Raw genomic sequence first — 27,322 nt, forward strand, 5'->3', positions numbered from 1 at the left:
ATGACGTACGACGGGACTAGAAAAGGAAGTTCAATAGCCAGTAGCCAATAGCTGCCCTTGCGTCGTTTTTGGTCCGTCGGACCAGCACACAGACGAACGTATTTACCTGATAGGAATTGAGTCTGTTGGACAGATTTGAAACATGTTCTATTTCTAGGTTGTCTGAATTTTTTTTAAGAAAAACGATCGGATTATCCTACACACAATCAAAATATCCGACGGACTGATTCAGTTGGACCTAGTCTGCCATGTGTACGCGGCATTAGATTTAGAGTGACTGCACGTCCAAGTGCACTTGCAATGCAAAGCGGATTTGCCTTTTGTAAATAACCCCCCCCCCAATATTTCTATGTTGCTTTTCTTGGGAGGGCTTATTTTCCAGAGTTGGCCAATTAGCTGCAGTAAATCAGGTGCCCTGATTCTTTTAAAATACATGAATAAATGAATGGTCATTGGTTCTGTAGTTGACAGAAGATTATTATATTTCAGCAACTCCCTTGGTCACAATTGAGAAGGTGGAGAAGGAGGACACCAGCTTTGCTCTGTGCTCAGTGATGGGATTCTACCCCAGAGATATCTCAGTGGAAATTCTAATAGACCAAACAATCATGGAGGACTCAGTACTGTCTGAACATCAAACAAATGCTGATGGCACTTACTCTGTTAACAGAACATGGACAATACCAACTGATATGTCACCGAAAATAATGTCCTGTGTAGTGCACCATGAGACCCTCTCACCTTATGTACAAAAAGATCTTCATCTGGCCTATCAAGGTAAGACCCTCAGCTTGTTCTGCACTTCAAGTCATGGTTAACAAAATTGAAAATGGAAATATAATATATTTTATAAAGGACATGTATACTGATTTTTATAATGGCAGTGTTTACCTTAAAATAGATTTTAAAGAGGAAGTAAACCCTGATGGGTTTTACTTCCTCTTTGTTTCCCTGCAAAGGTAAAGCATAATGGACTACTGTGCATCGCATCGCATCGCATAGTAGCCCATTATGTGTCACTTACCTGACACAGGAGCCAGCGATGTCACCTTTGTCCCCTCTTCCACGGAGCGTCCATCTTCTTTCCGGGTATCGTGGCTCCGGCGCTGTAACTGGCCGGAACTGCGATGACGTCACTCCCACGCATGGGAGCCACCACTAACAGCATATCGCCTTTAGCAGCAACATGCTCAGTGCGCCTGTCTTTTTGCAAATATCTCCTAAACCGTGCAGGTTTTGGAGATATTTCATGGACCTACAGGTAAGCCTTGATCTAAGCTTCCCTGCAGGTCCAAGTGGTCTGTAAGGGTTTACAACCACTTTAATGTGACCCACCTTTTAGCGTTCTTGCTGTCCTGTATTTATAATAATTATTAGATCTGTGAATTAACCACTAGAGGGGGCTTTGTAGCTTCATGCAATTTCTGCCTCCCAGCTTAAAGCGGAGTTCCGCCGAAAAATGCACAAGTCACGCTGTGAATGGCCGGGCCATCTTCTGAGACCTGTGACGTGTCCCAGAAGATTGCATGGGGGGGGGGGAGAGGTGATCTTCTGCTCAGTGCCACGGAGCCCCATACTTTGGAGACCCCTGTTTTGGAGGTTGCTAGGGGTTCCTTGAGCAATGAGTAAATTCTGTTTCTCAGATGAGTAAACAATATCGCCAATAATCTTTTTATCTATCTGTAAGGGGGAGGGATCTTCCCAAAGACCACAAATGTGAGGAGCATTCTTCTAAGAGACCATCAAACAAATGCACTGTGAACATTTGATATACTAATTATTACCCGGTGTTCCCTGAGCCTCAAAAGTTATTTAAATGGTTGCCCCATGTTAAATCGGTTGAGAAAGGCTGTTCCAGCCATTTTAAAACATATCTGATTATATGATATATGTTTACTAAGTTTGTGCAGGCGGGGAATTATATGTTCACTCAGTAGGCAAATGAAGGGTTCATTGACACCATAGGACCATGACCATATTGATAGAATTTGATGGCCAAAGTCAGATCAATGAACCCAAAGCCCAGCCTTGAAGAACCTTTGTCACTCCCCTGCAATGGAATCATTAGTGTGAACAATTCCTATTGAAAACAATATCCTTTTCCTTAGTCCATACACTTCAACTGGGCTATAGACACTATATTACCAAAAGTATTGGGACCCCTGCCTTTACACGCACATGAACTTTAATGGCATCCCAGTCTTAGTCTGTAGGGTTTACTATTGAGTTGGTCCACCCTTTGCAGTTATACCAGCTTCAACTCTTGAAAGGCTGTCCACGAAGTTTAGGAGATGTGTCTATGGGAATGTTTGACCATTCTTCCAGAAGAGCATTTGTGAGGTCAGGCACTGATGTTGTATGAGAAGGCCTGGCTCGCAGTCTCCACTCTTAGCCCCTGTACACACGGTCGGAGATTTCCACAACCAAATCCGTCGGATTTTGCCCGTCGGATTTTGTCCGTCGGATCTTGTCCGAAACTGTTGCATACACACGGTCGGACAAAGTTGGCGAAAAATCCAATCTTTCAGAACGTGATGACGTAATTTCGTTACGATGGGACTACATTCAGGCTAGTAGCCAATAGCTTTGATGGAGGAATTTGATCTGAGCATGCGTGGCACTTGGTCCGATCAAAATTCTCTACACATGATTGGAGTATGTCCGATCGGCCCAGTTGGTCGGGAAATATTTCCAACATGTTGGAAAATTGGGTCCGACGGATATTCGGACGGAATCAGTCCGATGCATACCACACACAGTCGGATTATCCGACAACACGGTCCGATAGGACACATTCCGACGGATTCTCCGACCGTGTGTACAAGGGCTAATTCATCCCAAAGGTGTTCTATCGGGTTGGGGTCAGGCCAGTCAAGTTCCTCCACCCCAAACTCTGTTATCCATATCTTTATGGACCTTGCTTTGTGCACTGGACCAATCATTTGGTGGAGGGGAGATTATGGTGTGGGGTTGATTTTCGGGGGTTGGGCTTGGCCCTTTAGTTCCAGTGAAGGGAACTCTTAAGGCGTCAGCTTACCAAGACATTTTGGACAATTTCATGCTCCCAACTTTGTGGGAACAGTTTGGAGATGACCCCCGTCCTGTTCCAACATGACTGTGCACCAGTGCACAAAGCAAGGTCCATAAAAACATGGATGAGAGAGTTTGGTAACATAGTGTACATTAGGAAAATGCCTGACAAAGTGACGATGTGGCCACGGTGAAAACCACTCATTGGGTGTCATCAACGCTTACCGTGTGTGCCCTGCACTGGGTCATATGAGCCACATTGGACATTTGAAAAATTCTATTCTACTTAGAAACGGCTCACCAAGGGGTCACTGTGTGAATGTGACCACAAGCATTCACACAATCGGGGAGAAAATTGCTGGGTTTGAACCCTTCCCTGTCTGTGTAGCTTTGCAGGCATCATCTCTCAATTTTGCAATGCCGTAATTTTCATTTCACTTGACTTACTTCATGATAGACCAAAGTTTGGATGATATAGGATTATATGGTATTTATATACGCTTTGCGATCATGAATCTTTCACTATTTTCAGGGATAAAAAATGACAGCGAAACCAATGTAGGAGCGATTGTGGGAGCCATTATTGGAGTGCTAATTCTACTGCTACTGATTGGTGCTGTGTATTATTATAAGAAGAAAGCAGGTGAGTGATAACATGATTACTTTGTGTCTTAATGTAAATCATTGCTTAGACTGTGCTTCTTTACTCTTACTTCAGCTTAAGATGTACTCACTGCATATTATAAACTGTACACCATGGGGGTTATTTACTAAAGGCAAATCCACTTTGCACTACAAGTGCAAACTACAAGTGCAAAGTGCACTTGAAATTGCACTGAAAGTGCACTTGGAAGTGCAGTTACTATAAATCTAAGGGATAGATCTGAAATGAGTGGAAGCTCTGCTGATTTCATCATCCAATCATGTGCAAGCAAAAATGCTGTTTTTTATTTTCCTTGCATGTCCCCCTCGGATCTACAGAGACTGCACTTTCAGTGAAAAGTGGATTTTCCTTTAGTAAATAACCTCCTATGACACAATAGTGTCTATGGCTCTTCTTAGTTACAGTATCAAAAGGATAAAGTCTGGGAAATCGGAAAATTTGGAAATTGGAAAATTTTGGAAATTCGAAATTTCAGAAATTTGAAAATTCAAAAATTTGGAAATGTGAAAACTCAAAAATTTGGAAATGTGAAAATCCAAAAATATGAATGAAAATCTGAAAATTCAAAAGAATGAAAACCTGAAAATTTAAAAGAATGAAAATCTGAAAATTCGAAAATCTGAAATAATAACTCATAATAAATATTAAACTATAGGCATTTATTATTTCCTTTCAAATTTGGCTGTTAGGAGGTTATTTACTAAAGAAAAATCCGCTTTGCACTGAAAGTGCACTTGGAAGTAAAGCCACTGTAGATCCGAGGGGGACATGCAAGGAAAATAAAAAACAGAAAATTTTAGCTTGCATATGATTGGATGATAAAATCATCAGAGCTTCCCCTCATTTCAGATCTTCCCCTTAGATTTAGAGCGACTGCACTTCCAAGTCCATCCAGTTCAACCTGAGTGAGTGTCTACAATTGTCCCTATCCCTGTACATTGCACACTCGCCTTGGTCCCTACCAGTGGCCTAACTAGAACCTTCAGGGCCCCGATGCAAGAAACCATGAAGGGCCCCCCTAAACCCCAGCCAGGGCCCTTCCCTCCGAGTCTGGCGGTGGAACTACAGGGCTCACAGGTATGACCTTTGTGAGCCCTGTAGGTCCACCACGTGTATCAGTAGTTTTTTTTTATTATATTTATTTTTTATTTTTAGGTGCCCCATTGGGGGACTGTCCCTAGGCAGGATGGGGTTCCCTGTCCCCAGAAGAGATGAGGTCCTTTTCTCCAGGGCAGATGAAGTTACTGCCCCCACGTGAGAAGGGGTCCCTGTCCCCAGGGGGAGATGGAGGGGGTATGTAATGGTGTGTGGGGGATGGGGTCCTCTCACTCACCATGACCAAGCTGTAGGCCGTGCACTCATCCATGTTGGCCTGGGCTCCATCCAGTGTGCTGGACAGGTGATCAGCATATCTCCCAGAAAGACCTTTCATCATCTGTGTATGACGGGGGAGGAGGGGGGCTGACAGACAAGCCTGCAGTGTCCTCCGGGGGGCTCTCATAGGGCTGCACTGCATCTGTGTGCTTAAAGTTTGTTTACCCGGGAGAAGTATGCAGTGCAGTGTGGAACGGACTCGGAGGGGGGGGGGCGACTCTGGCTGGGGAAAACAGACATCGGACTGAGCGGCAATGCATGGAGCAGGAGAGGGGTACTCTGAGGAGCCGGCCGAGGACACAGGTCATGCAGGGAATGCACAACTAAGGAGCAGCCAGTGCGATAGTCGAGCATGGAGCTCTGCTAGTCACCCTCCACCTCCAGCCACCCGTGTGCATGGTGCATTGGTACCCCTAGCTGCCTATGCTGCTGCCGGCCATATGTAGAGGGGGCTGCATGGGCCCCCTGCATCACAGGGCCCAGTTGCGGTCGTGACTGCTGCACCCCCTATAGTTACGCCCCTGGTCCCTACCCTCAAGGAGCCCACAATCCATGTTCCCCATTCATATACCAGGGCCAATTTGGGACAGAAGCCAATTAACCTACCTGCATGTCTTTGGCATGTGGGAGGAAACCTGGAAGAAACCCACGCAGACACAGGGAGAACATGCAAACTCCAGGCAGGTAGTGTAGTGGTTGGGATTCAAACCAGCGACCCTTTTTACTGCTAGGTGAGAGTGCTACCCACTACACCACTGTGCCACCAATACACCAATGTAAAATCATTTTATTATTAATTATTAAATTGTTCCATTCCATTTGTTTAGATGCTGCATTCGTTATTTCAGATAATTCGTAACTCTGGATAACTCTGGATAAATTTGTATTCCTATACCTATAATTTAATAGTTCGATATTATTAGGTAGTTATTATTTCGAATTTTACAGATTTTCTTTCTTTTTTTCAGTTTTTAGAATTATCGAATTTCCGAAAAATTCGGAGATTCAAAATTTGAAAATTCGAAATGTGAAATTTCGGAAATTCGAAATTTGAAAATGTGAAATTCGGAAATGTGAAAATTCAGAAATTCGAAATTTTGAAAATTTGCAAATCCGGAATTTCAAAAATCCGGAATTCGAAAATGTGAAAAATTGAAAATGTAAAAAATTTGGAAATTCAAACACTTGAAATTCCGAATTTTCGCATTTCCGAATTTCTGAATTCCGAATTTCCAAAAAAAGCAAAATAAGGAATGAATGGAAAACTAACAATCTTTTTGTCAGTGCACATGTCTATTAATAAGTCATGCTTGCAGCTCATGAGGTTATCCAAGCTCACTATTTGAAGAAAGGGTTTTCTTATATATAAAAACCCTTCCAAGATAATATTACAAGTCCAAATCCCATGTCAACTTTAGTAAGTCAGCTGTATCAATGTTCTGTGCACTTTGCAAAGGTTGTATATTTAAATTCATCACACAAATATTACTTTTCAAAAGGTTCTCAGAAGTTTTCAATGGGTGACATTGAGAGTCCTGTGTGGATTGATGGTGTGAAGACCGTGTTGTCCTGCAAAGCTTTAAACTGTACTGTGAGTGCCAAAGTGACCTGGGTCATTCAGTCTAAGGATGGCACAAGACTTGAGGTCTCTGAGAATCCATCCACAGATTTGGAGGAGGAAGAACCTTTAATGTCCAGGGAGTACAAAGTAACAAGGAACATTGTCAAGCAGAAGAAAGGAAAACTCCATGATGTAACCACAAAACTGACCTTCATTCCTTCTATGTCCAGACATCTGTGGACCACTGTGACCTGCAGGATTTCTGATAATAAAGAAGTGATGGAGAAAACCTATGATCCTAACTCCATTTTAGGTAAATAATGCAAAATTTTATCATAATGTGAACTTTTATAACACAGTTAACCTACCTTATAAGATACATCATTCCCAGGCTTGTCGTAGTTTCTCCAGTCTCCAGAACCTTTCCATATTCTTCATCTTCTAATCTGTGGAGGCCGAAGCCTTAGTTATTAGGCTGTATAGATGAGAACAGTCTGTACTACTCATAAACAATCAGATTCAACACTGAACTTAAAAAAATGAAGGCTAAACAGTTAAAATGTATATAAAGCCAAACCTTTTTGAAGTTTAGGATAGAGTGTGTGAGTGGGTACAGCATGGTGCAGCGACCATAACACAGTCCAAGGGACGATGGGAGAACTTCTTAAGAGGGCAGTGATCAGGGGTGGGATACAGATCACGTGAGAGATCATGAACACCACAATAACTGGCTGATAGAATATAATAGAGCAAAACAGAACAAAATAGGATAGAAAATAAAAGAATAGAATAGAAAGGAACAGAATACAATAAAAAAAATAGAATTAAATAGAAAGATTATAACTATCTTCTGAGATTCAAATAGAATAGAAAAGAATAGAATAAAATAGAATAGAAATAATATAACCATTTTCCAAAATTCAAATAGAATCAATTCATATTTGAATAGAATAGAAAAGAATAGAGTAGAATAGAATAGAAAATAACACAATAGTATAGAACAAAAAAACTGAATAGCATAGAATGAATATAACCAGCTTCCTATTCTAATCTATATTCGTTTCTATTCTATTCAAATTTGAATTGATTCTATTTGAATTTTGGGAAATGGTTATATTCTTTCAATTCTATTCCTTTATACTGTTTTTCTTATTATATTCTTTTTCTATTTGTTTTTTTATTCTATTATTTTCTATTATTTTATTTTCTATTCTATTTTATTCTAATCTTTTCTATTCTACGCTATTCTATCATGATGTTTTTTCTATACTATTCTGTTATATTCTATTCTATTCTATTATAAACTATTCTATTCAAATTCTAATTGATTTTATTAGAATTTAAGGAAATGGTTATATTCTTTCTATTCTATAGTTTTTTTTTTATTATATTCTTTTCTATTCTATTATAGTCTGTTCTATTCTATGCTTTTTTTTCTATTCTATTATTTTCTTATGTGTTTGAATTCAAATTTATTCTATTTGGAAATTCGAATTTCAGAAGATGGTTATATTCTTTCTATGTTATTCTACTGTATTTGTTTCTATTATATTCTAGTCTATGCTGTTCTTTTATTTTCTATTCTATTCTGTTCGGTTTTACTCTATTATATTCTATTATTTTATTTTCTGTTATATTCTTTTGTATCATTTATTTTTCTATTATATTCCTTTATTTTCTATTCTATGTTATTCTCTTTGAAAATTGGAAAGCTATTCAAATTCAAAAACGTTTCGAAATTAGAAAATGTTTTGAATTAGAAAAGTATTCGAAAACTATTCTAAACCGATTCATATTTTGTCAGAATTTTTTTTTCTCGTTATTTCAAAGTCGTTTAAATTCGATACTATTATTGAATTTCCCCAAAAAAAAATGTGTCCGAATTTCAATATAGAACAAAATGAACCACACATGTCTACTTCTTCATACCTTTCCTGCAGATCACTGCCATAGTTTCTCAAGAAGTTTGATCTCTTCATTGCCTCCTTTACCTTCTGATGACACAATCATATCACCATTCTAACTGTCTCACTTTCTCTATAAAGTAATATAGGAATAATGTTCAGTTACTGACCTGTTATTTAATATTGTATTCATTCTAGTATCTATAATCTTTTAGGACAATCCAAAATAGCTCTGTATTTCTCCACTGAAGCGCATGCCACACACTAGGAGTACCTATCCCTACTCTACCCACTCTCAAAATGCAAAATGCGTTTCCAGGGACTTGCCCCCTTCTTCAAATATTTAAAGTGGAAGTAAACCCTTCTATCGTTTTCAGTCAAGGAATCTGCCATCTTGGCCTCTAATGATTCTTCAACTGTTATTAATGCTGCACATGTGATCAGTTATGAAACCAGCCATTGGATGGTTTGAAAGTTTGGTTGAGAGCACAACTAATGTGAAAGTTAGCATTTCCGGCATGTCGGGAATGTAAGTGTTTTTTGAAACTGGGTTTACTCCCGCTTTAAAGAAGAGGGCAGGTCCCTTAAAACACACCATGCACACCCCTTCTCCTGACATCCACCAGGCATTTTGACAGCTGTCGCCCTCGTGTGCAGCCTAGAATACCGTCGCTAATATCCATACTTTGAGCAGGCTGGCTCCATGTCATCCTCGGTCTATGTTTGATCCGTGAGGCCTACAGCCTCACACTGATCACAACTGCCTGGTCTCAGGTGTTCCCTATCCATCCTATTTCCTGCTAACTTCAATGTAAGTGTGCTGCTTATTTTAATAAAGTGTTTATAATTTGATACTGACCTCAGCGCCCTGCTATTCGTTTTGTTCTACAGTAGTATGTAGAGTAGTGTACAGATAACGTGTACAGATATCAGTAGTATGTAGGGTAGTGTACAGGGATCAGTAGTATGTAGGGCAGTGAACAGATATCAGTAGTATGTAGGGTAGTGTACAGGGATCAGTAGTATGTAGGGCAGTGAACAGATATCAGTAGTATGTAGGGTAGTGTACAGGGTCCAGTAATATGTAGAGAAACGTACAGAGGTCAGTAGTATGTAGGGCAGTGTACAGGGTCCAGTAGTATGCAGGGCAGTGTACAGATATCCGTAGTATGTAGGGCAGTGTACAGATATCCGTAGTGTGTAGGGCAGTGTACAGATATCAGTAGTATGTAGGGCAGTGTACAGATATCAGTAGTATGTAGGGCAGTGTACAGAGGTCAGTAGTATGTGGCACAGTGTACAAGGGTCAGTAGTGTAGTATGTAGAGCAGTGTACAGAGGTCAGCAGTATGTAGAGCAGTGTACAGAGGTCAGTAGAATGTAGGGCAGTGTACAGAGGTCAGTAGAATGTAGGGCAGTGTACAGAGGTCAGTAGAATGTAGGGCGATGTACAGATATCCGTAGTATGTAGGGCAGTGTACAGATATCAGTAGTATGTAGGGCAGTGTACAGATATCAGTAGTATGTAGGGCAGTGTACAGAGGTCAGTAGTATGTGGCACAGTGTACAAGGGTCAGTAGTGTAGTATGTAGAGCAGTGTACAGAGGTCAGCAGTATGTAGAGCAGTGTACAGAGGTCAGTAGAATGTAGGGCAGTGTACAGAGGTCAGTAGAATGTAGGGCGATGTACAGAGGTCAGTAGTAGGCAGGGTGGAGTACAGAGGTCGGTAGCAGGTAGGGCAGCGGTCAGAGGTCGGTGGGATGTAGGGCAGCAGACAGAAGTTGGTAGGATGTAGGGCGGCGGACAGAAGTTCGTAGGATGTAGGGCGGCGGAGAGTATGAATGTATGTATGGTAGGAGTCAGGAGGGCATGGTACAGGGAGGTCAGGAGAGCAAGGTACAGGGGGTCAGGAGGGAAGGTACTGGGGGGTAGCGAGTCAGGAGAGTAAGGTACTGGGATATATGGAGGGCACAGTAAAGGGGGATCAGAAGGGCTGGGGTCTTAAGAGGGCATTGCACTGGGGGGACAGGAGTGTATGGTATGGGGGGGGATCAGGAGGGCTGGAGTGTCTGGGTATGGTATTGGTGGGGTCAGGAGGGATGGGGGACAAGAGGGTATGGTATTGGTGTGGTCAGGAGGGCTGGGGTGTCAGGAGGGTATGGTATTGACGGGCCAGGAGGGTATGGTACTGGGGAGGTATCAGGAGGACTGGGGTGCCAGGATGATATGATATTAGGGGGTATCAGGAGGGCTGGCGTGTCAGGATGATACGGTATTGGGGGGGATCAGGAGGGCTGGGGTGCCTGGAGGGTATGGTATTGGGGGGGGACCAGAAGGGCTGGGGTGTCAGGAGGGTATGGTATTGGGGGGGGATCAGGAGGGCTGGGGTGTCAGGATGGTACGGTATTGGGGGGGATCAGGAGGGCTGGGGTGCCTGGAGGGTATGGTATTGGGGGGGATTAGGAGGGCTGGGGTGTCAGTAGAGTATGGTATTGGGGGGATCAGGAGAGCTGGAATTTCAGGAGAGTATGGTATTGGGGGTTATCAGGAGGGCTGGTGTGTCAGGAAGGTATGGTATTGGGGGTGTCAGGAGGGTATAGTATTGGGTGTGTCAGTAGGGCTGGACTTTTAATAAGTTTTTTATGCAGAGTGGTGCAGGGGAAGGTGCAGTGGCCTTGTTTCCCTGCCGCCTCTCTCAACTTCCCTTGGATCATTGCTGAGGGCCCAAGCTATTCCAGAGGCTATTCCAGAGGGACTTCCTTTGCAGCCTGGAATTGGGTGAGCATGCGCTGCTCTGGAGCAAGGACCGAGTCAGTGGACTCAGCAACAGCAGGATGTCTTTGCGGTCTTCCTGTCACCTATGGGTGGTCGACAGGTAGCCCACAATCGACAGATTGCTGACCCCGCCATAGAGGAACCATGTTCCTCTTGACTTCCTCTCCAACTGCATTGCTGCTGTGGAAGAGTGCCACCTGCAGTGGAGAAAGTAAATTGTGCCAGCCTATAAGTGCAGAAGCTTTAGATCTGTCATGCTTTTATTGCTGTTTGTGATACCGCTGGGGTAATTCACTAATGATGACCGTTGTCAGTGGGGAATTTTTTTTTTGAGTTTATGAGAATAGAAGGAAAATATTAAATTGGGGGCACTTTTCGGAGTGACAACTGTCTTAAGCCCCATACACACTATCAGATTTTCTGCAGATTTTTTCCTTCAGATTTACCAAAACCATATAATATGAGGCCAAACCTTAGGAGTTTCAATTTGTATGCAATCAGGCAGGCCCTTCTACTACATGGTTTTGGTAAATCTGAAGGAAAAAATCAGCAGAAAATCTGATAGTGTATATGGGGCTTTAGAGGGAACCTCCCCATGCTTGTCCATAGAACCTGAAGTGAAGGGAAATCTTCCAAATGGAACATGGATGGCAAAGAAAAAAAAAAATTGCGTTTTAACCAATCCATATTCTATTTAAAATGGGAAAAGGTTTTGACTTTATATACATTTTAATATATGAATCGCTTCTCAGTTTCTGTGGATCAATAAAGACAATTACTTGATAAATATATTTTCACCAGTTTCTAACCCAAGAAAAATGGACTTTATGATATTATTTTCATTTTTTTATTTATTTTCTAGTCTATTCTTTTCTATTCTATTTAAATTCGAATTTATTCTTTTGGAAATTCAAATTTGTTATATTCTTTCTATTTTATTCTATTTTTTTCTATTGTTTATTCTATTCTATTCTTTTACTTTCTATTCAAATTCAAATGTGTTCTATTCAAAATTAGAATTCCAGAAGATGGTTATATTCTATTTTTATTCTATTATATTCCTTTATTTTCTATTCTGTTATTTTATTATGTTCTTTTATTTTCTCTTGAATTTTCATCTCTTTTACTCTATTCTTTTATTTTTTGTTATGTCCCTTTTTTCTATTCTATTTTTTGTTCTATTCTTTTATTTTGTATTCGCTTCTGTTTTACTCTTTTATATTCAATTATTTTATTTTCTATTATACATCCGAATTTCCGAAAAAAAAAAAAAAAAGAACAAACCGCACGTGTCTACTTCTGATTTATTTTGGACGAATACTGTACTGATTAAACAAAAATCATACGTTTTAGCATCATACGACAAAAAAATTGGCGTTTGTCCCTTCGGATAATTTTGCATGAAGTGTCATGATCGGCTCTCGAAAGCTGTGTACTAATGATCAGATTATTTTACGATCGCTTCGAGAATGTTTTTTCTTGTTACAACTTTCTGTTCATGTTTACTAGAACACAATGGGGGTTGATTTACTAAAGGCAAATGCACTTTGCACTACAAGTGCACTTGGAAGTAAAGTCGCTATAGATCTGAGGGGGACATGCAAGGAAAATAAAAAGCAGCATTTTAGCTTGCACGTGATTGGATGATAAAATCAGCAGGGCTTCCCCTCATTTCAGATCTACCCCTCAAATCCACAGCGACTTCATCTCCAAGTACACTTGTAGTGCAAAGTGCATTTGCCTTTAGTAAAGCAACCCCTTGATATTGATCATCTTAAAAATTGGTTCTCCTGGGTAGTAATCTTCCCTACACCCTGTCCTGGGGATGTTACAAGTGTTGCTTCTCTTTGTCATCTTGAGTTGAACTAAACTCATTACTTTGTTCTACAGCCAAACCCAAGTTCAATGAGCCGGTAAAGTCAACACTTTCTCCCCGGGGAGAAGTAGAGCTGTCGGCTACCTTGCAACATTTTTATCCAGAAAAGATGGAGATCAGATGGACCTCTAAAAGTGCAAAATCTCAAGAAAAGATCCAATCCAAGGAAAATATTAGCAATTATGGCAACACGTTTAATCTGGAGAGCAAATGTACAGTGCCTGGGGAGTTCTTCAAAGATCCCGAATTTAAAGTCTTGGTGACATGGAAACATGAATCTATGGAGGGCCCAGAATCCCGGGAACTGTCTGTAAGAGGTAAGGAATTAGGACGAGGAATAACAGAGCTACCACCTTCTTATTACCGTATATAGCCACAGGTTTTCCTGGGATGTTTTCCTATTAGCTACTTTGGAGAATTCCCCCTATTCGTCCTCTGGTCTTTCTCCCCCTCCGCTCCCGCCACCAACCTGCTGAACATGAAAACGACAAACCTCCTCCGACGCTGCTGCCAGCCGTTCTGCGTATCTTTGTGATGTGTTTTACTATGCCAAAAAAAATGGCATGAGTCCCCCCCCCCCAAAATCCATACCAGACCCTTATCCAAGCACGCAACCTGGCAGGCCACAGGAAAAGGGGAGACAAAAGAGCGCCTCCCACCTCCTAAACCGTACCAGGCCACATGCTATTAACAAGGGAGGGTGCTTTGGGGTCCCGCTAAAACACCTTGTCTCCATGATGATGGGGACAAGAGCCTCTTCCCCATAACTCTGGCCCGGTGGTTGTGGGGGTCTGTGGGCAGGGGACTTATCGGATTCCCCTGCTTTTTTGGGTGAATGAGTAGGGAGTACAATGTACCCAATACCCATTGACATGGTGGGGGCAGGGATCTGGGGGTCCCCTTGGTAAAGGGGGCTTCCAGATAATGATAAGCCCCCCGCCCGCAGACCCCCACAACCACCAAGCAAGGGTCAACATGGGGACAAGGTGTTTTGGGGGCATGTTGAGGGCATGTGGCCTGCTACGGTTCAGGAGAGGGGGGGCGCTCTCTTGTGTCCCCCCTTTTCCTGCAGCCTGCTCAGGTAAGGGTCTGGTATGGATTTTGAGGGGACCCCACGCCATTTTTTTTTACATTTTGGTGTGGGGTTCCCCTTAATATCCATATCAGACCTGAAGGGCCTGGTGTAGCTTTTACAGGCAGACTAAAGAGACCCCCCCAGGCACGATATTTAAAGGAATATTTCATTTTTATTGTTTCACTTTAAAGTGGTTGTATAGTCAAATTTGGGACTTTTACCTACAGGAAAGCCTATAATAAGGCTTACCTGTAGGTAAAAAAAATCTCTCCTAAACCTGTACGGTTTAGGAGATATTCCCCTCGCAATGCGCCGCTGACTGCAGCGGCGCATACTCAGAGGGGATTCTCGGCTGAAAGTCCAGCAGACGCCGGGCCCTGCCAGAGAGAAATCTCCTGCGCGCATGCGCGGGAGTGACAATATCGCGGCTCCGGCCACTCACAGCGCCGGAGCCGCGATACCCGGAAGAAACGCTGAGGGAACATGTCTGCTCCCTCGGCATGGATTGGGCCAGATGTCGGGGCCTCGTTCTAAGGTAAGTATTTCATAATGAGCTAGTTTGCGGTGCATACTAGCTCATTATGACTTTTCCTTTGCAGGGGAGAAAAATAATAATAATTCAGCGGGTATACAACCGCTTTAAGCATTTTTAAAATCACTGTTCCTGAAAAAAAGAACGGCTGTTTTTAAAACTTTTTTTTGCATTGATACATGTCCCCTGGGGCAGGACCCGGGTCCCCAAACACTTTTTATGGCATTAACTTGCATATAAGCCTTTAAAATTATCACTTTTGGTTTTTCATGTTCTGTCCCATAGACTTTAACGATTTGCACGATCTTGCTTTGCATTATTGGGCATTCTGCGGTGCTCGAATTTGTCGTTGAACGCCCCATAATGTTTGCTGTTCGACTCAAACATCGGGCTTATCCCTAGTACTAAGTATAAATGGCCAATATTAAAACATATCCATAAAAAATCCAGCCAGCATATATACAAAATCAGACCCTTAGGCTGGGTTCACACTATTGCAAATTGGATGTGGGGTCCCCGCATCCAGTTTGCAATAGCAGGAGATTTTGACCGAAACTCTATGGAGTCGGTTCACATATCTCCAATGCGGCTCCGGTGCGAACTCGCACTGGAGCCCTGTGCGCCTTTTGGTCCGTTTCAGTGTCCAACTTCAGCCAAAAATTTGTGCTGAGATCGGACCTGAAACAGTCAAAGGGGACACAGGGGACCCATGCTGGGAGCCTCATCGGTACTAGGTGTGAACCCAGCCTATGTATCTATGGACGTGGTGATGGTAAAATGGAAAACAAAAAAAATTACTTTGATATGTGTTGTAATAAGTTGGTAAGTGACAATGAGTTGTGTAAAAAACTTAAATAAACACATTCAAATTGTATCACAATGTATTCTGCCATGAAATAAGAAAGAAAAAATCTGATAGGTTGGTAGGGCTTCACAGACAATTTTCTGCTCATGAATTCTTCTGATGTGTCTCCACTTTATTCCCATTAATAGATCTTCCCTGGCACCCAAAGCTCCAGGCCATCCCCATAGAGAGTGTCTTCCGAGGTGACGAGGTTCTCTTACAGTGCCGGGTGTCAGACTACTTCCCGGACGCTCTGGTTGTGAAATGGTTGGAGAAGAAGATGGGTAGTCAGGAATTAGTGGAAATCACCAGTTCTGAAAAATACAATATTCCAAAAATCTCATCATGGACAGAGAACGGAACCTTTTCTTCTACAGCGGATTTATCCTACAAGAGGTCTGATCTGTCAGAGAAGGGAATTGAATTTATCTGCAGAGTGGAACATCCCAGTCTTGGTACACCCCTCCAAAGCACTATTTTACAATATAAAGACAAAGGTAACCTTACTTTATTGCACCTTTCACAAAGCTTTAGGCCTAAGTCTACAAAGTCTAAGAACGTGACATACTATTAATGTGGAGTGGCCCTCGTCCTTCTCCAATGATGCTCCGCCACCACAATCTTCCAATTGTCATTTGCATTCATCGTGAGAGCCTGACTATGCCCACCCTTTCCACCCAGCTCTTCCATTGATAGAGGACATAATTCAGCTTGAATATATGAATTTATGAAAAAAATGAATGAAACATAAAGGAAAGACTGACAAATGATTACAAATGATTACAAGAGCCACCTCCTCCAATCATAGATCAGAGCGTCCTGTTTATCCATTGATATCTTTGTCAAAAGGGAGTTAGTTCTGCTTTCACTTCCCCTTTCCTGCTATGGATGGGCAAGCGGTTTGCCAAACAGCCGAATTTGCAGGATGTTCGCTGGGTGTTCGCCCCGACGAACACCCTGCAATGCACTGAGTGCTGCACAGTGCATTCTACACCCTGATTGGGCAAAGCTTTGGCCAATCAGGGTGCAGTGTAAGCTGATTATTAAGGAGTGGGGCTGGGAAGCCGGCCGCGGCGTCCTTAATAACCAATGAGTCATCAGCTGTCAATGGGTTTCCCCGCTGACAGCTGAATAAAAAAAAGAAAAAAAATGCTGGTAAAAAAGAAGAAAGAAAGAAATGGCGTGCCCCCACCATTCCATACCAGGCCTTGGGTTTGGTATGGATTTTAAGGGGAACCCCATGCCATTATTTAAAAAAAAAACTGCATGGGCCCCCCCCCCAAAATCCATACCAGACCTTTATCCAAGCATGCAGCCTGGCAGGTCAGGAGAGGGGAGGGGAGTGGCTCCCATAGACTTCAATGGGGTTCGGCCCATCCCTACCCCCGCCGTTATTCTGGTCTAGACCAAAATGACATGTTCCTGGTCCTGCAGTGTCCTGGGATACTTTCATCACATTTTCCAGGGAGTTGCAGGATCGTTCACATAGAGAGGCCAGGACAGGCTGGAAGGTGGACCTGGTGCATCATTGATAGCTAATTGCCTGAAACTGGAAGAGGCAGCCAGCTGAAGCTAAATAAGATAGCAGTGTGGGACCTGATGATTGCTGCCTGAACAGCAGGTTGCAGTGCAACAACACTGTATTTGCTGTACAGGTGAGTATGTATTTTGAAGAGAACCCAGGGTCACATGTACGAGGTAAAAAAAAAAAGTTTAGGATGCTGAGAGGCGGGGCGGGTTTTATGATCAAGTGACCGCCGTGATTGGCTGCTTGGTATCAGAGGCTTTCCGGTAGCCGCCGGTAACTGGTTTAGGCGTGCACTCTGTGCCTCTGTGTGTGTTTGCACAAATGCATGCAAATGTGCGGCCGCTCAGCGCCAAGGCCCACCCGCCGAGAGGCCACATATTTTTGTGCGGCCAGCGCCAAGAGGTTAAGATAACAAAAATAATACATTCTGGGCAAACAAAGCTTATACACTAAGTTATTTTTCTGTTAAGTTGAAAGAATTAACAAACAAAGCACATGAAAAACAAAATGGTGAGAACTGATAAAAAAAATAAAAAAAAATTCTATTGTAATCAGAGCTAAAAAAAAGTCGTTTTGCTGTGCATAATAGTATACATTTTATTCTACAATTTGTCCAATGTAAAATGATGCTAAAATAATGTTTCTGCTACAAAGCTTGACAAAGTTATTTGCATGTCCTGTTTATATGGCACTGAAAAAAATAACAAAAAAATGCAAAAAGATAAGTAATGATGGTAAAAATATGAAAAAAAGTAAAAAAAATAATAATTTTAAAAAGTAATAACAGCATGGTGAGGAAGAAGTTCATTACTGTAGATTGATTAGTGTCAACTAATGGTTTAAAACAGGTCAAATACATTTTTATTGAAAAAAAATTGATGTTATGTGCAGATCAAAGTTACTCGTTTGATTTACATATGAATGAGTTAGTAAATACAAGGAAATAATACATCGCTACATTGTATTTACTCCCTGATTTTTTGCATTGTATTTACTCCCAGATGTTTTGCAGTTGTTGTTTTACACATTAGAGGCTGCATTTTGACAGCCACTCCTACTATTTAATACAAAACAAATCTTGGCTGCCATTTTGACAGCCGGTAATAGCTGTAGGAGGAACAGCAGCAGGGGGAGAGGAACTGGACATCAGCAATGCATTCTAGAAACGTATTTGAATAATTTTAGGACATATCTCTTACGTTCAAAATGCCCAAGTGGTTAAGAAAAAGTCAGAAGTGGCATCTGCGGGAGGCACAGGCAGTCCTGAAAGCAAGGAAATGTTCAGAACAGTAAACAGATTGGGGGAATATATTGCTGGCAAGAATCATCTAAAACCCGGGAAGGGTAATACTTTGCACTTTTGTTTACCTTCTTAATTATCGCTTTATCCACTTGACCTCTGGAAGATTTACCCCTCTTCGTGACCAGGCCATTTTTTGTGATATGGCACTGCGTTATTTTAACTGCCAATTGCGCGGTTGTGCGACGCTGTACCCAAATAAATTTGATGACTTTTTTTATCACAAATAGAGCTTTCTTTTGGTGGTCTTTGATCACCTCTAGATTTTTGTTTTTGTGTGCTATAAACAAAAAAAGACCAACAATTTTGAAGAAAAAAATATTTTTTTTTTACTTTCTGCTATACAACCAATCCAATAAAAAAAAAAAAACAAATTTCTTCATCAATTTAAGCCAATATTTATTCTGCATCATATTTTTGGTAAAAAATAAATAAATACCAATAAGCGTATATTGATTGGTTTGTGCAAAAGTTATAGTGTCTACAAACTATAGGATAAATTTATTTACTAGTAATGACAGCGATCAGCGACATTGCGGCGGACATTCTGACACCAACTGCCACTTTTTGGGGACCAGTGACACTAATACAGTGATCAGAGCTAAAAATATACACTGTCATTGTACTAATGACACTTGCTGGGAAGGGGTTAATGTCAGGGGCGATCAAAGGCTTAAATGTGTGCCTGACCAGTGCTTTACTATACTTTGTGAGGTGCTTTTACTAGGGGAAGAGATGGATCCTAGTCCCTGCTTTGCAGAGACACATGATCAATGCCTTCCCTCCTGTCAGAATCTGCCTTATTTACATATGCAGGCCGCCATTGTGCCTCTCTGCTGGATGATCGGCGGGTGCCAGCAGACATCGAGTTTGCGGTACCTGCTGATCAGCTCCTGCTGTATGTAATCACAGAGGGAGCGAGTCTTTGGTGGTGCACAGTCACTCCCGATACCTGGAAGTTCAGGACCACGTATAGGTGACTCTGCGCAGGGCTGCCACCCTGTAGAAGTAAAACTGTCATAGGGTGGTCGGCAAGTGGTTTTAAGTGTGTACAGCATATAACTACTATATTTTGTGCAAATGGTCTCTTAAAACTGAACTACTAGCAAGCAACTAATTGCACAGTGGAATTAACATATGTGTAAGCTTTTCTTTTACCTACAATACAAATATATATATATATATATATATATATATATATATATATATATATATATATATATATATATATATATATACTTTCTTCTTGTGTATGTAAACCCCAACAATTTACTTCTCTTATATTCTCCCCTCCCTACTCTGTCTAAAACTAGCAATAATACATTTGACTGTACATATATTTGTGAACGTATATAATTAATTACATTAATGTGGTATTCTCATTTAGAATTAGAATTAACTTTTACTTTTTTCCATTACTGCAGCAGAGATGCCGACCTTCAGTGTTAACAACATATACGGTCCCCAGACATGGTACAATGGGGAAAAAGTCACTTTGTACTGTGGTGCCTCATACTGTACGGAGAACACCAAGGCCATATGGAGGGTGACAGAAGCAGGTGGAACTCATTATGATATATTAGATACCCCATCAGGGGAAGAAGCGAAAAGTGGTCTTCAGCATTCTGGATATGTGGCTCACAGAGAGAGAACTGAAAAATCTGATAAAGAAGATCTACAAGATTTCACTTCCTCTCTGACCTTCACACCTTCCATCACTAAACACCTAAATGTCACCATAGCTTGTAAGATTGTGGATTCTGGTGAAAAATTTAAGGAAAAGACCTTTCGTTGCAAAAATATTTTTGGTGAGATTTCCCACTGTTTATTTATTTATTTTTTTATTGCTTGTTTTGCTCCTACTTATTTTTATACTAAATTGTGTAAGTCTGGGGGTAAGCACATTACTGTAGACCTAGATTGCAGCTTGGTATCGTCCTCTGTTAAAAAGCGTGAGTAGAGAGTAAAATGTAAATGTAGTGTAAATACAACTCTACATACTCACTCACAGGGGCGTTTCTTAATCAATAGCAAAGTCTTTGTGTTATATGTGAATCAGTAACCCTTCTCCAAAGGGTGTGTAGCGGAGATATGTATTTTTCATCCAAGGCATTTCAAACGTACTTTCAGGAGTAGAAATTGAAGAATCCTTCGTCCATCCAATAGTCCGTTTATTGTTCAGAAAGACAAGCAAAGACAAGATTGACATCTGGTAACATATGGCATGGTGATGGCCTCAGAAGGAGGAAAGGGTTATCTGATCTACATTCTCCAAAGTGTAGAATCCTTTCTCTACCCACCCATCCTCCCTTTCCTATAACCCTAGTCCATTCTTATACTGTTTCAAGATGTTATGTCAGCATATCCTAATAACACCCACATTTGCATATATACCCAATATGGTTCAGTCTATAGATAAGTAACATAACTCCACCCATTGTTCTGACATAGTAACTCAAAAATAGAATACCTACCACTCCTATCTATACGATCTGCTGTTGTGTGACCTTCAGAAACCATCACTTACCACCGAACATATAACTTACATATATTTTCTGAAACTTTTATCTTTTAAGATATTAATTACCTCAAAAACTTCTAACATCCTCCTCTTGGTTTTTATATATGTTTGGATGGGAGAGGTTGAAGCAAGCTTGGGTAGTCAGGCTTACAGTATCTCAGGGGAACCAAAGTTCCTTGGAACCATAGGGTTCTTCCAGAGGTTGCATGAGGTTTCTTGCGCAATGGGCAGTTTTTGTCCCTTAGCTAAGTAAACACTGACACCAAATATTATTGGCAATCAATAATTATTGGTTAACATAGTTACATAGTAGGTGAGGTCAAAAAAAAAACACAAGTCCAACCTATGTGTGTCATAATATGCCAGTATTACATTGTATATCCCTGTGTCGTTCAGGTGCTTATCTAATAGTTTTTTGAAACGATCGATGTCCCCCGCTGAGACCACCGCCTGTGGAAGGGAATTCCACATCCTTGCCACTCTTACAGTAAAGAACCCTCTACGTAGTTTAAGGTTAAACCTCTTTTCTTCTAATTTTAATGAGTGGCCACGAGTCTTGTTAAACTCCCTTCCGCAAATTTTTTTTATCCCTATTGTGGGGTTACCAGTACGGTATTTGTATATTGGAATCATATCCCCTCTCAAGCGTCTCTTCTCCAGAGAGAATAAGTTCAGTGCTCGTAACCTTTCCTCATAACTAATATCCTCCAGACAATTTATTAGCTTTGTTGCCCTTCTTTGTACTCGCTCAATTTCCAGTCCATCCTTCTTGAGAACTGGACAGCATACTCTAGGTGTGGCCAGACCAGAGTCTAGTAGAGCGGGAGAATTATTGTTTTATCTCTGGAATTAATCCCCTTTTTAATGCCAATATTCTGTTTGCTTTGTTAGCAGCAGCTTGGCAATGAATGATCATCTAATAGGAACCCCAGGTCCTTTCCATCCTAGATTCCCCCAGAGGTTCTCCCCCCAGTCTATAGATTACATTCATATTTTTGCCACCCAAATGCATTATTTTACATTTTTCTACATTGAACCTCATTTGCCATGTAATTGCCCACCCCACTCATTTGTTCAGATCTTTTTGCAAGGTTTCCACATCCTGCGCAGAGGTTATTGCCCTGCTTAGCTTAGTATTGTCAAATACAGAGATTGAACTGTTTACCCCATCCTCCAGATGGTTTATGAACAAATTAAACAGTATTGGTCCCAGAACAGAACCATGGGGGACCCCGCTACTCACCCCTAACCATGCTGAGTACTCCCCATTTATCTCCACCCTCTGAACTCGCCCCTATAGCCAGTTTTTAATCCATGTACTCACCCTATGGTCCATGCCAGCAGACCTTATTTTGTACAGTAAACCTTTATGGAGAACTGTGTCAAATGCTTTTGCAAAATCCAGATACACCACGTCTACGGGCCTTCCTTTATCTAGATGGCAACTCACCTCCTCATAGAAGGTTAATATATTGGTTTGGCAAGAATGATTCTTCATGAATCCATGCTGATTACTGCTAATGATACCGTTCTCATTACTAAAATCTTGTATATATTCCCTTATCATCCCCTCCAAGAGTTTACATACTATTGATGTTAGGCTAACTGTTCTGTAATTCCCAGGGATGTATTTTGGGCCCTTTTTAAATATTGCTACTACATTGGCTTTTCTCCAATCAGTTGGTACCATTTCAGTCAGTAGACTGTTAGTAAAAATTAGGAACAATAGCCTGGCAATTACTTTACTGAGTTCCCTAAGTACCCTCGGGTGCAAGCCATCTGGTCCTGTGATTTATTCATGTTAAGTTTCCCAAGTCTAATTTTAATTCTCTTCTGTTAACCATGGGGGTGCTTCCTGTGATTTGTCATGAGGATAAAAACTGCAGTTTTGGTTACTGAAGCCCCTAGATTCCCTCGTGAAGACTGAGGAGAAGAAACAATTCAATGTCTTCGCCAACTCCCCATCCTTTGTAACCAGATGTCCTTCCTCATTCTTTATGGGGCCAATATGGTCTGTCCTCCCTTTTTTACTGTTTACATTCTTAAAGTATTTCTTGGGATTTTGTTTGCTCTTTTCTTCCGCTATGTGTCTTTCATGTTCTATCTTAGCCGTCCTTATTGCACCCTTACATTTCTTGTTTCATTCTTCATAAAGTCTGAATGCTGATGATGATCCCTCAACCATATATTTTTTGAAGGCCTTCTCCTTTGCTTTTATATGCATTTTTACATTGGAGTTAAGCCATACAGGACTTTTGTTTCCTCTTTTAAATTTATTACCCAATGGGATGCATTGGCTAATGCCCTTATTTAATATGCTCTTAAAGGAAACCCATCTCTCCTCCGTGTTCTTTGTTCCTAAGATTTTATCCCAATTTATGCCTTCTAGCAAGGTTTGTAGTTTAGGGAAGTTGGCTCTTTTGAAATTCAGTGTCTTTGTATTCCCCTTATGTTTCCCATTTGTGTGATTTATACTGAAGCCAATTGATCTGTGATCACTGTTACCTAAATTGCCCCGTATTTCCACATCCGTGATCAGGTCTGTATTGTTGGTAATCAGTAGACGCTTTATTTCTAGTTGGTGCATCTACCATCTGACCCATAAAATTGTCCTGTAAGACATTTAGAAACTGGCGAGCCTTAGATGTGCATGGTTCCCTCCGCCCAGTCTATGTCTGGATAATGAAAATCCCCTATTGTGATAACACTTCCCATCCTTGCTGCTAATCCAAATTGTGATAGGAGATCTGTCTCCTCTTCCTCCCTCAGATTAGGGGGCCTATAGCATACTCACAGTATTATTTTGCCCTTAGCTTCATCCCTTTGGAGCTATACCCATAAGGATTCTACCTCCTCCCTAGATCCCTTAGTGATGTCATCTCTCACATTCACTCGTACATTATTCTTGATATACAGGCATACCCCTCTCCCTTTTTTACCCTCTCTATCCTTGCGATAAAGGGTATACCGCTGAATGGTTGCCAGCCAATTATGAGAGCTATTGAACCAGGTCTCTGAAATTCCTACAAAATCCAAATCCTCCTTGTACAATAGTATCTCTAGTTCACCCATCTTGTCCGCCAGGCTCCTGGCATTGGTGAACATGCCACATAGTTTAGACCGGTTGCATATTATCCTCTTATTGGGTGTTCTGAGATTGCAGTTAGGACTTGCTACTATACTTACCTTGGATTTATGTGCCTTGGCCAACCTACCACTAATGCCCCCCATTACTACCCTCAGGAATATGTTCCGCGCTGACTATCTCGACCTCTAGACCCCCCCCCCCCATCGCCTAGTTTAAAAACTGCTTCCCACTGACCAATCTAAGGATCATTCCTCCCACTGACCACCAATGTAAGGAGCCTTCTTCTCACTGACCAGCTGCTGCTTTTAAGATGGAAAAGCGGGAAGAGGGGTGGTAAATATGTCATATTTACCGGCCCTTTCTTTTTGTGATCCAACACAGCGATCAGTACTCATCACTCACTGCTTTCATTCATTAATGAAGCTTAATAAACTGTTTACTCTTCAGTTGTTGATCGAACAGGAGCCTCTGTACAGAGCTTTCTGTTCATTCACTGCCCAATGCAACTGAGGCTGGAAAGAAGGGGTTAGTGGAATCTGTGTCCTCAGTCTCTTTCTCTGTCTCAAAATTGAGACATCAGGGGTATATTTAGACCCCTGATATTTCACCAAAGCTCCCCCAACAGCATTGTGAATTTTTACAATTACAAAATTGGAAAAAACAATTGGAAAAAATAATAAATAAATAAGGACTCACACAGGTTCTCTGGCAAATGTATAACCCCACCGCCTCATTACAAACTGCCATAAAATTTTCAATGCTGTGTGGCTTCCTTCACGCTACGCTGCATCACATTACGCCCTTGTACACACGATTGGAGATTCCGACTTAATGTGTCCGATCGGAGCGTTTTGTCGGATATTCCAACTGTGTGTGGTCTGCTTTGGACTGTTTCCGTCGGACCAAATTTTCCAACTTGCCGGAAATATTTTCCGACAAAATGCTCCGATCGGACATACTCCGATCATGTGTAGAGAATTCCGATCAGACAAAGTGCCACGCATGCTCAGATCAAATTCCTACATCAAAGCTATTGGCTACTAGCCTGAACGCAGTCCCATCGTAACGAAAGAACGTCATCACGTTCTGAACGATCGGATTTTCCGACAACTTCGTCCAACCGTGTGTATGCAACAGTTTCGGACAAAATCCGTCGGGCAAAATCTGACGGATTTGGTTGTCGGAATCTCCAATCGTGCGTACAAGGGCTACGTGTTTGACAGGCATACAGTTGGGGGCAGAAAAATGCACCTTTGCCTGTGTAAATAGAAATTCTTGCAGTGGCGCTGGATATAGTAATTATTAGCAAGGGTTCTCTGTGACTAGAAAGTTATTTTAATGGTTCCTCCAAAGTAAAACATTTTGTTACGGACATAGTCCACAGTCCATCTTGGGATTGAGTAAGAGAGTGTGGCTACATTCCTAAATACATTGGGATCATGGAGAATGAACATAGCCACCAAAATTGGGTCCAACAGATATTCGGACGGAATCAGTCCGATGCATAGCACACACAGTCGGATTATTCGATGACACGGTCCGATAGGACACATTCCGAAGGTATCTCCAACCGTGTGTACAAGGACTTAGGGAGATTCTGTCTGTTTTTTTGTCCTGTTTACCATATCACCAAGAGTGAATGTGAAGGAAAATCTTAAGTGTTGGGTTGCCCCAAGTGTTGCCATCAGAATAGGAGTCAAGAGAATTTTTTTCCATTGGAGACACTAGTTCTGGTGACAACCAGGGATTTATTTTATTCAGAGGGCTTTCCTCTCACTTCCTGTTTCAGTTATGTGACTGGAAGTGATGGGAATTCTCCCCAATGGCACACAGAATTTGTACTCTATCATTACTTAATATAAAAAAAAGTTTTTTGTCCTGAAACCTTAGGTAGCGGGAGCAAAACATACATTGTAAAGCTTTTATTTTTTTAAGCCTGTTTCCATTTAGCTACATAAAATGGATTTTTATATAATTTAGGTGGACTTTTAATGTATGGACGTAGGTCAATGACAGATTTTAAAGGGGGTGACCCAAACAGAGCACATAACTATTTATAACAATTCGTATACTGTAAAGTCAAGGGAGGCCTGTTGGAATCATGTCTTGCTCTTTTTCTTTCAGCAAAGCCCAGAGTGTCCAGTCCTATAAAACTGTCCTTGACTGATTCTGAAGAGGTTTTGTGCTCCCTGAATATAGAAAAATTTTACCCTGGTAATATCCAGATCAAATGGAATGACAAGGAGAGCTCAGATCGTGGCAAAATATCTCAAAACGATGACAGCACATACACAATTAACAGCCAATATAAACTTCCTGGGAGCTTCTTCAGTCATCCAGGCTCTGTGGTGAGGGTGTCCTGGAAACACGACTCCATGGAGGACTGGGAGAGCAGAGAGATGTCTGTGCTGGATAAAGGTACCAAGAATGATCAGATCCAGGAGTTACTGAATAGAAATGAACCGGGATTGTGTTAGTGAATAATTATGCAATCATATGAGAAGCTTTAGGATTATTCAGTCATTGATCTTGCTATGGCAAAACCATTAGGGATATCTGACATATCAGTTAGTCTACCTGAACTGCTGTTCTCTGCCATTGCAGACAATGGGACAGTTCAGTGAAAGGAAGCTATAGTACAACTTCCATGGTGGTGGAGGTAGGTAGAAAAGAGTGGACATAGTTGGCACTCTTGCTGAGTGTGTCTTACAGGTCTGTCAGCTCTATTAACCCCTCTGCATCAGAAGATTATGGGGCAGGGGTAGAGGGGGCCGGAGGATAAGGATCTCAGGTAATGTAGGATCCAGAAGAACAAGGGCCAAATCCTACTGTCTGTAAGTAATGTGTTTTTCTACATAAATATAAACTGGTTAATACCTTTTCTCATAAGCAGTATATAGCAGTCTTGTGATTTCTATTAGTGTCTGGTAAAGCTTGTAGGAGGAGTTTTCATACTGTACTGAGCTGTCCTAGGAGGCTGCAGGACCTCTGACCATCTGTCTGGACAGTGCTGATTGACCCTGTGCTGTTCACATGCACTCTCCCAAGAAAAAAAAGCTTCTCTAGCAATACACGCCATACTGAGCATGTGCAGTCTGACTCCATAGGCTCTGTGTTATCAGGAAATTATCAGGGGACAGTGGAAAAAGGGAAGGATCAGAGAAGGCAGGATCAAACAGCCTTTTTACACAATGCTGACGAATCACCCCTTAGGTTCCCGAGTGAGTATAGCAAGCATGATTTGCTGCATA

General features: G+C 41.5%; 1 protein-coding gene across 3 annotated transcripts in view; it reads left to right on the top strand.

Annotated features, from left to right (window-relative positions):
- LOC143923709 (uncharacterized) overlaps nucleotides 1-27,322 on the top strand; it is a 114,508-nt gene that overhangs the window by 54,804 nt on the left and 32,382 nt on the right. For all 3 annotated transcript variants that reach the window (XM_077447516.1, XM_077447515.1, XM_077447514.1), the window contains exons 3-9: nucleotides 490-777; nucleotides 3,563-3,673; nucleotides 6,568-6,942; nucleotides 13,198-13,500; nucleotides 15,784-16,131; nucleotides 19,887-20,270; nucleotides 26,196-26,489. In XM_077447516.1, the coding sequence (XP_077303642.1) occupies nucleotides 490-777; nucleotides 3,563-3,673; nucleotides 6,568-6,942; nucleotides 13,198-13,500; nucleotides 15,784-16,131; nucleotides 19,887-20,270; nucleotides 26,196-26,489 (2,103 nt within the window). The remainder of the gene's footprint in view (nucleotides 1-489; nucleotides 778-3,562; nucleotides 3,674-6,567; nucleotides 6,943-13,197; nucleotides 13,501-15,783; nucleotides 16,132-19,886; nucleotides 20,271-26,195; nucleotides 26,490-27,322) is intronic.

This window comes from Lithobates pipiens, unplaced genomic scaffold (assembly GCF_037356315.1).
Source record: "Lithobates pipiens isolate NorthernLeopardFrog02 unplaced genomic scaffold, aLitPip1_a1.2 Scaffold_22, whole genome shotgun sequence".
Lineage (NCBI taxonomy): Eukaryota > Metazoa > Chordata > Amphibia > Anura > Ranidae > Lithobates > Lithobates pipiens.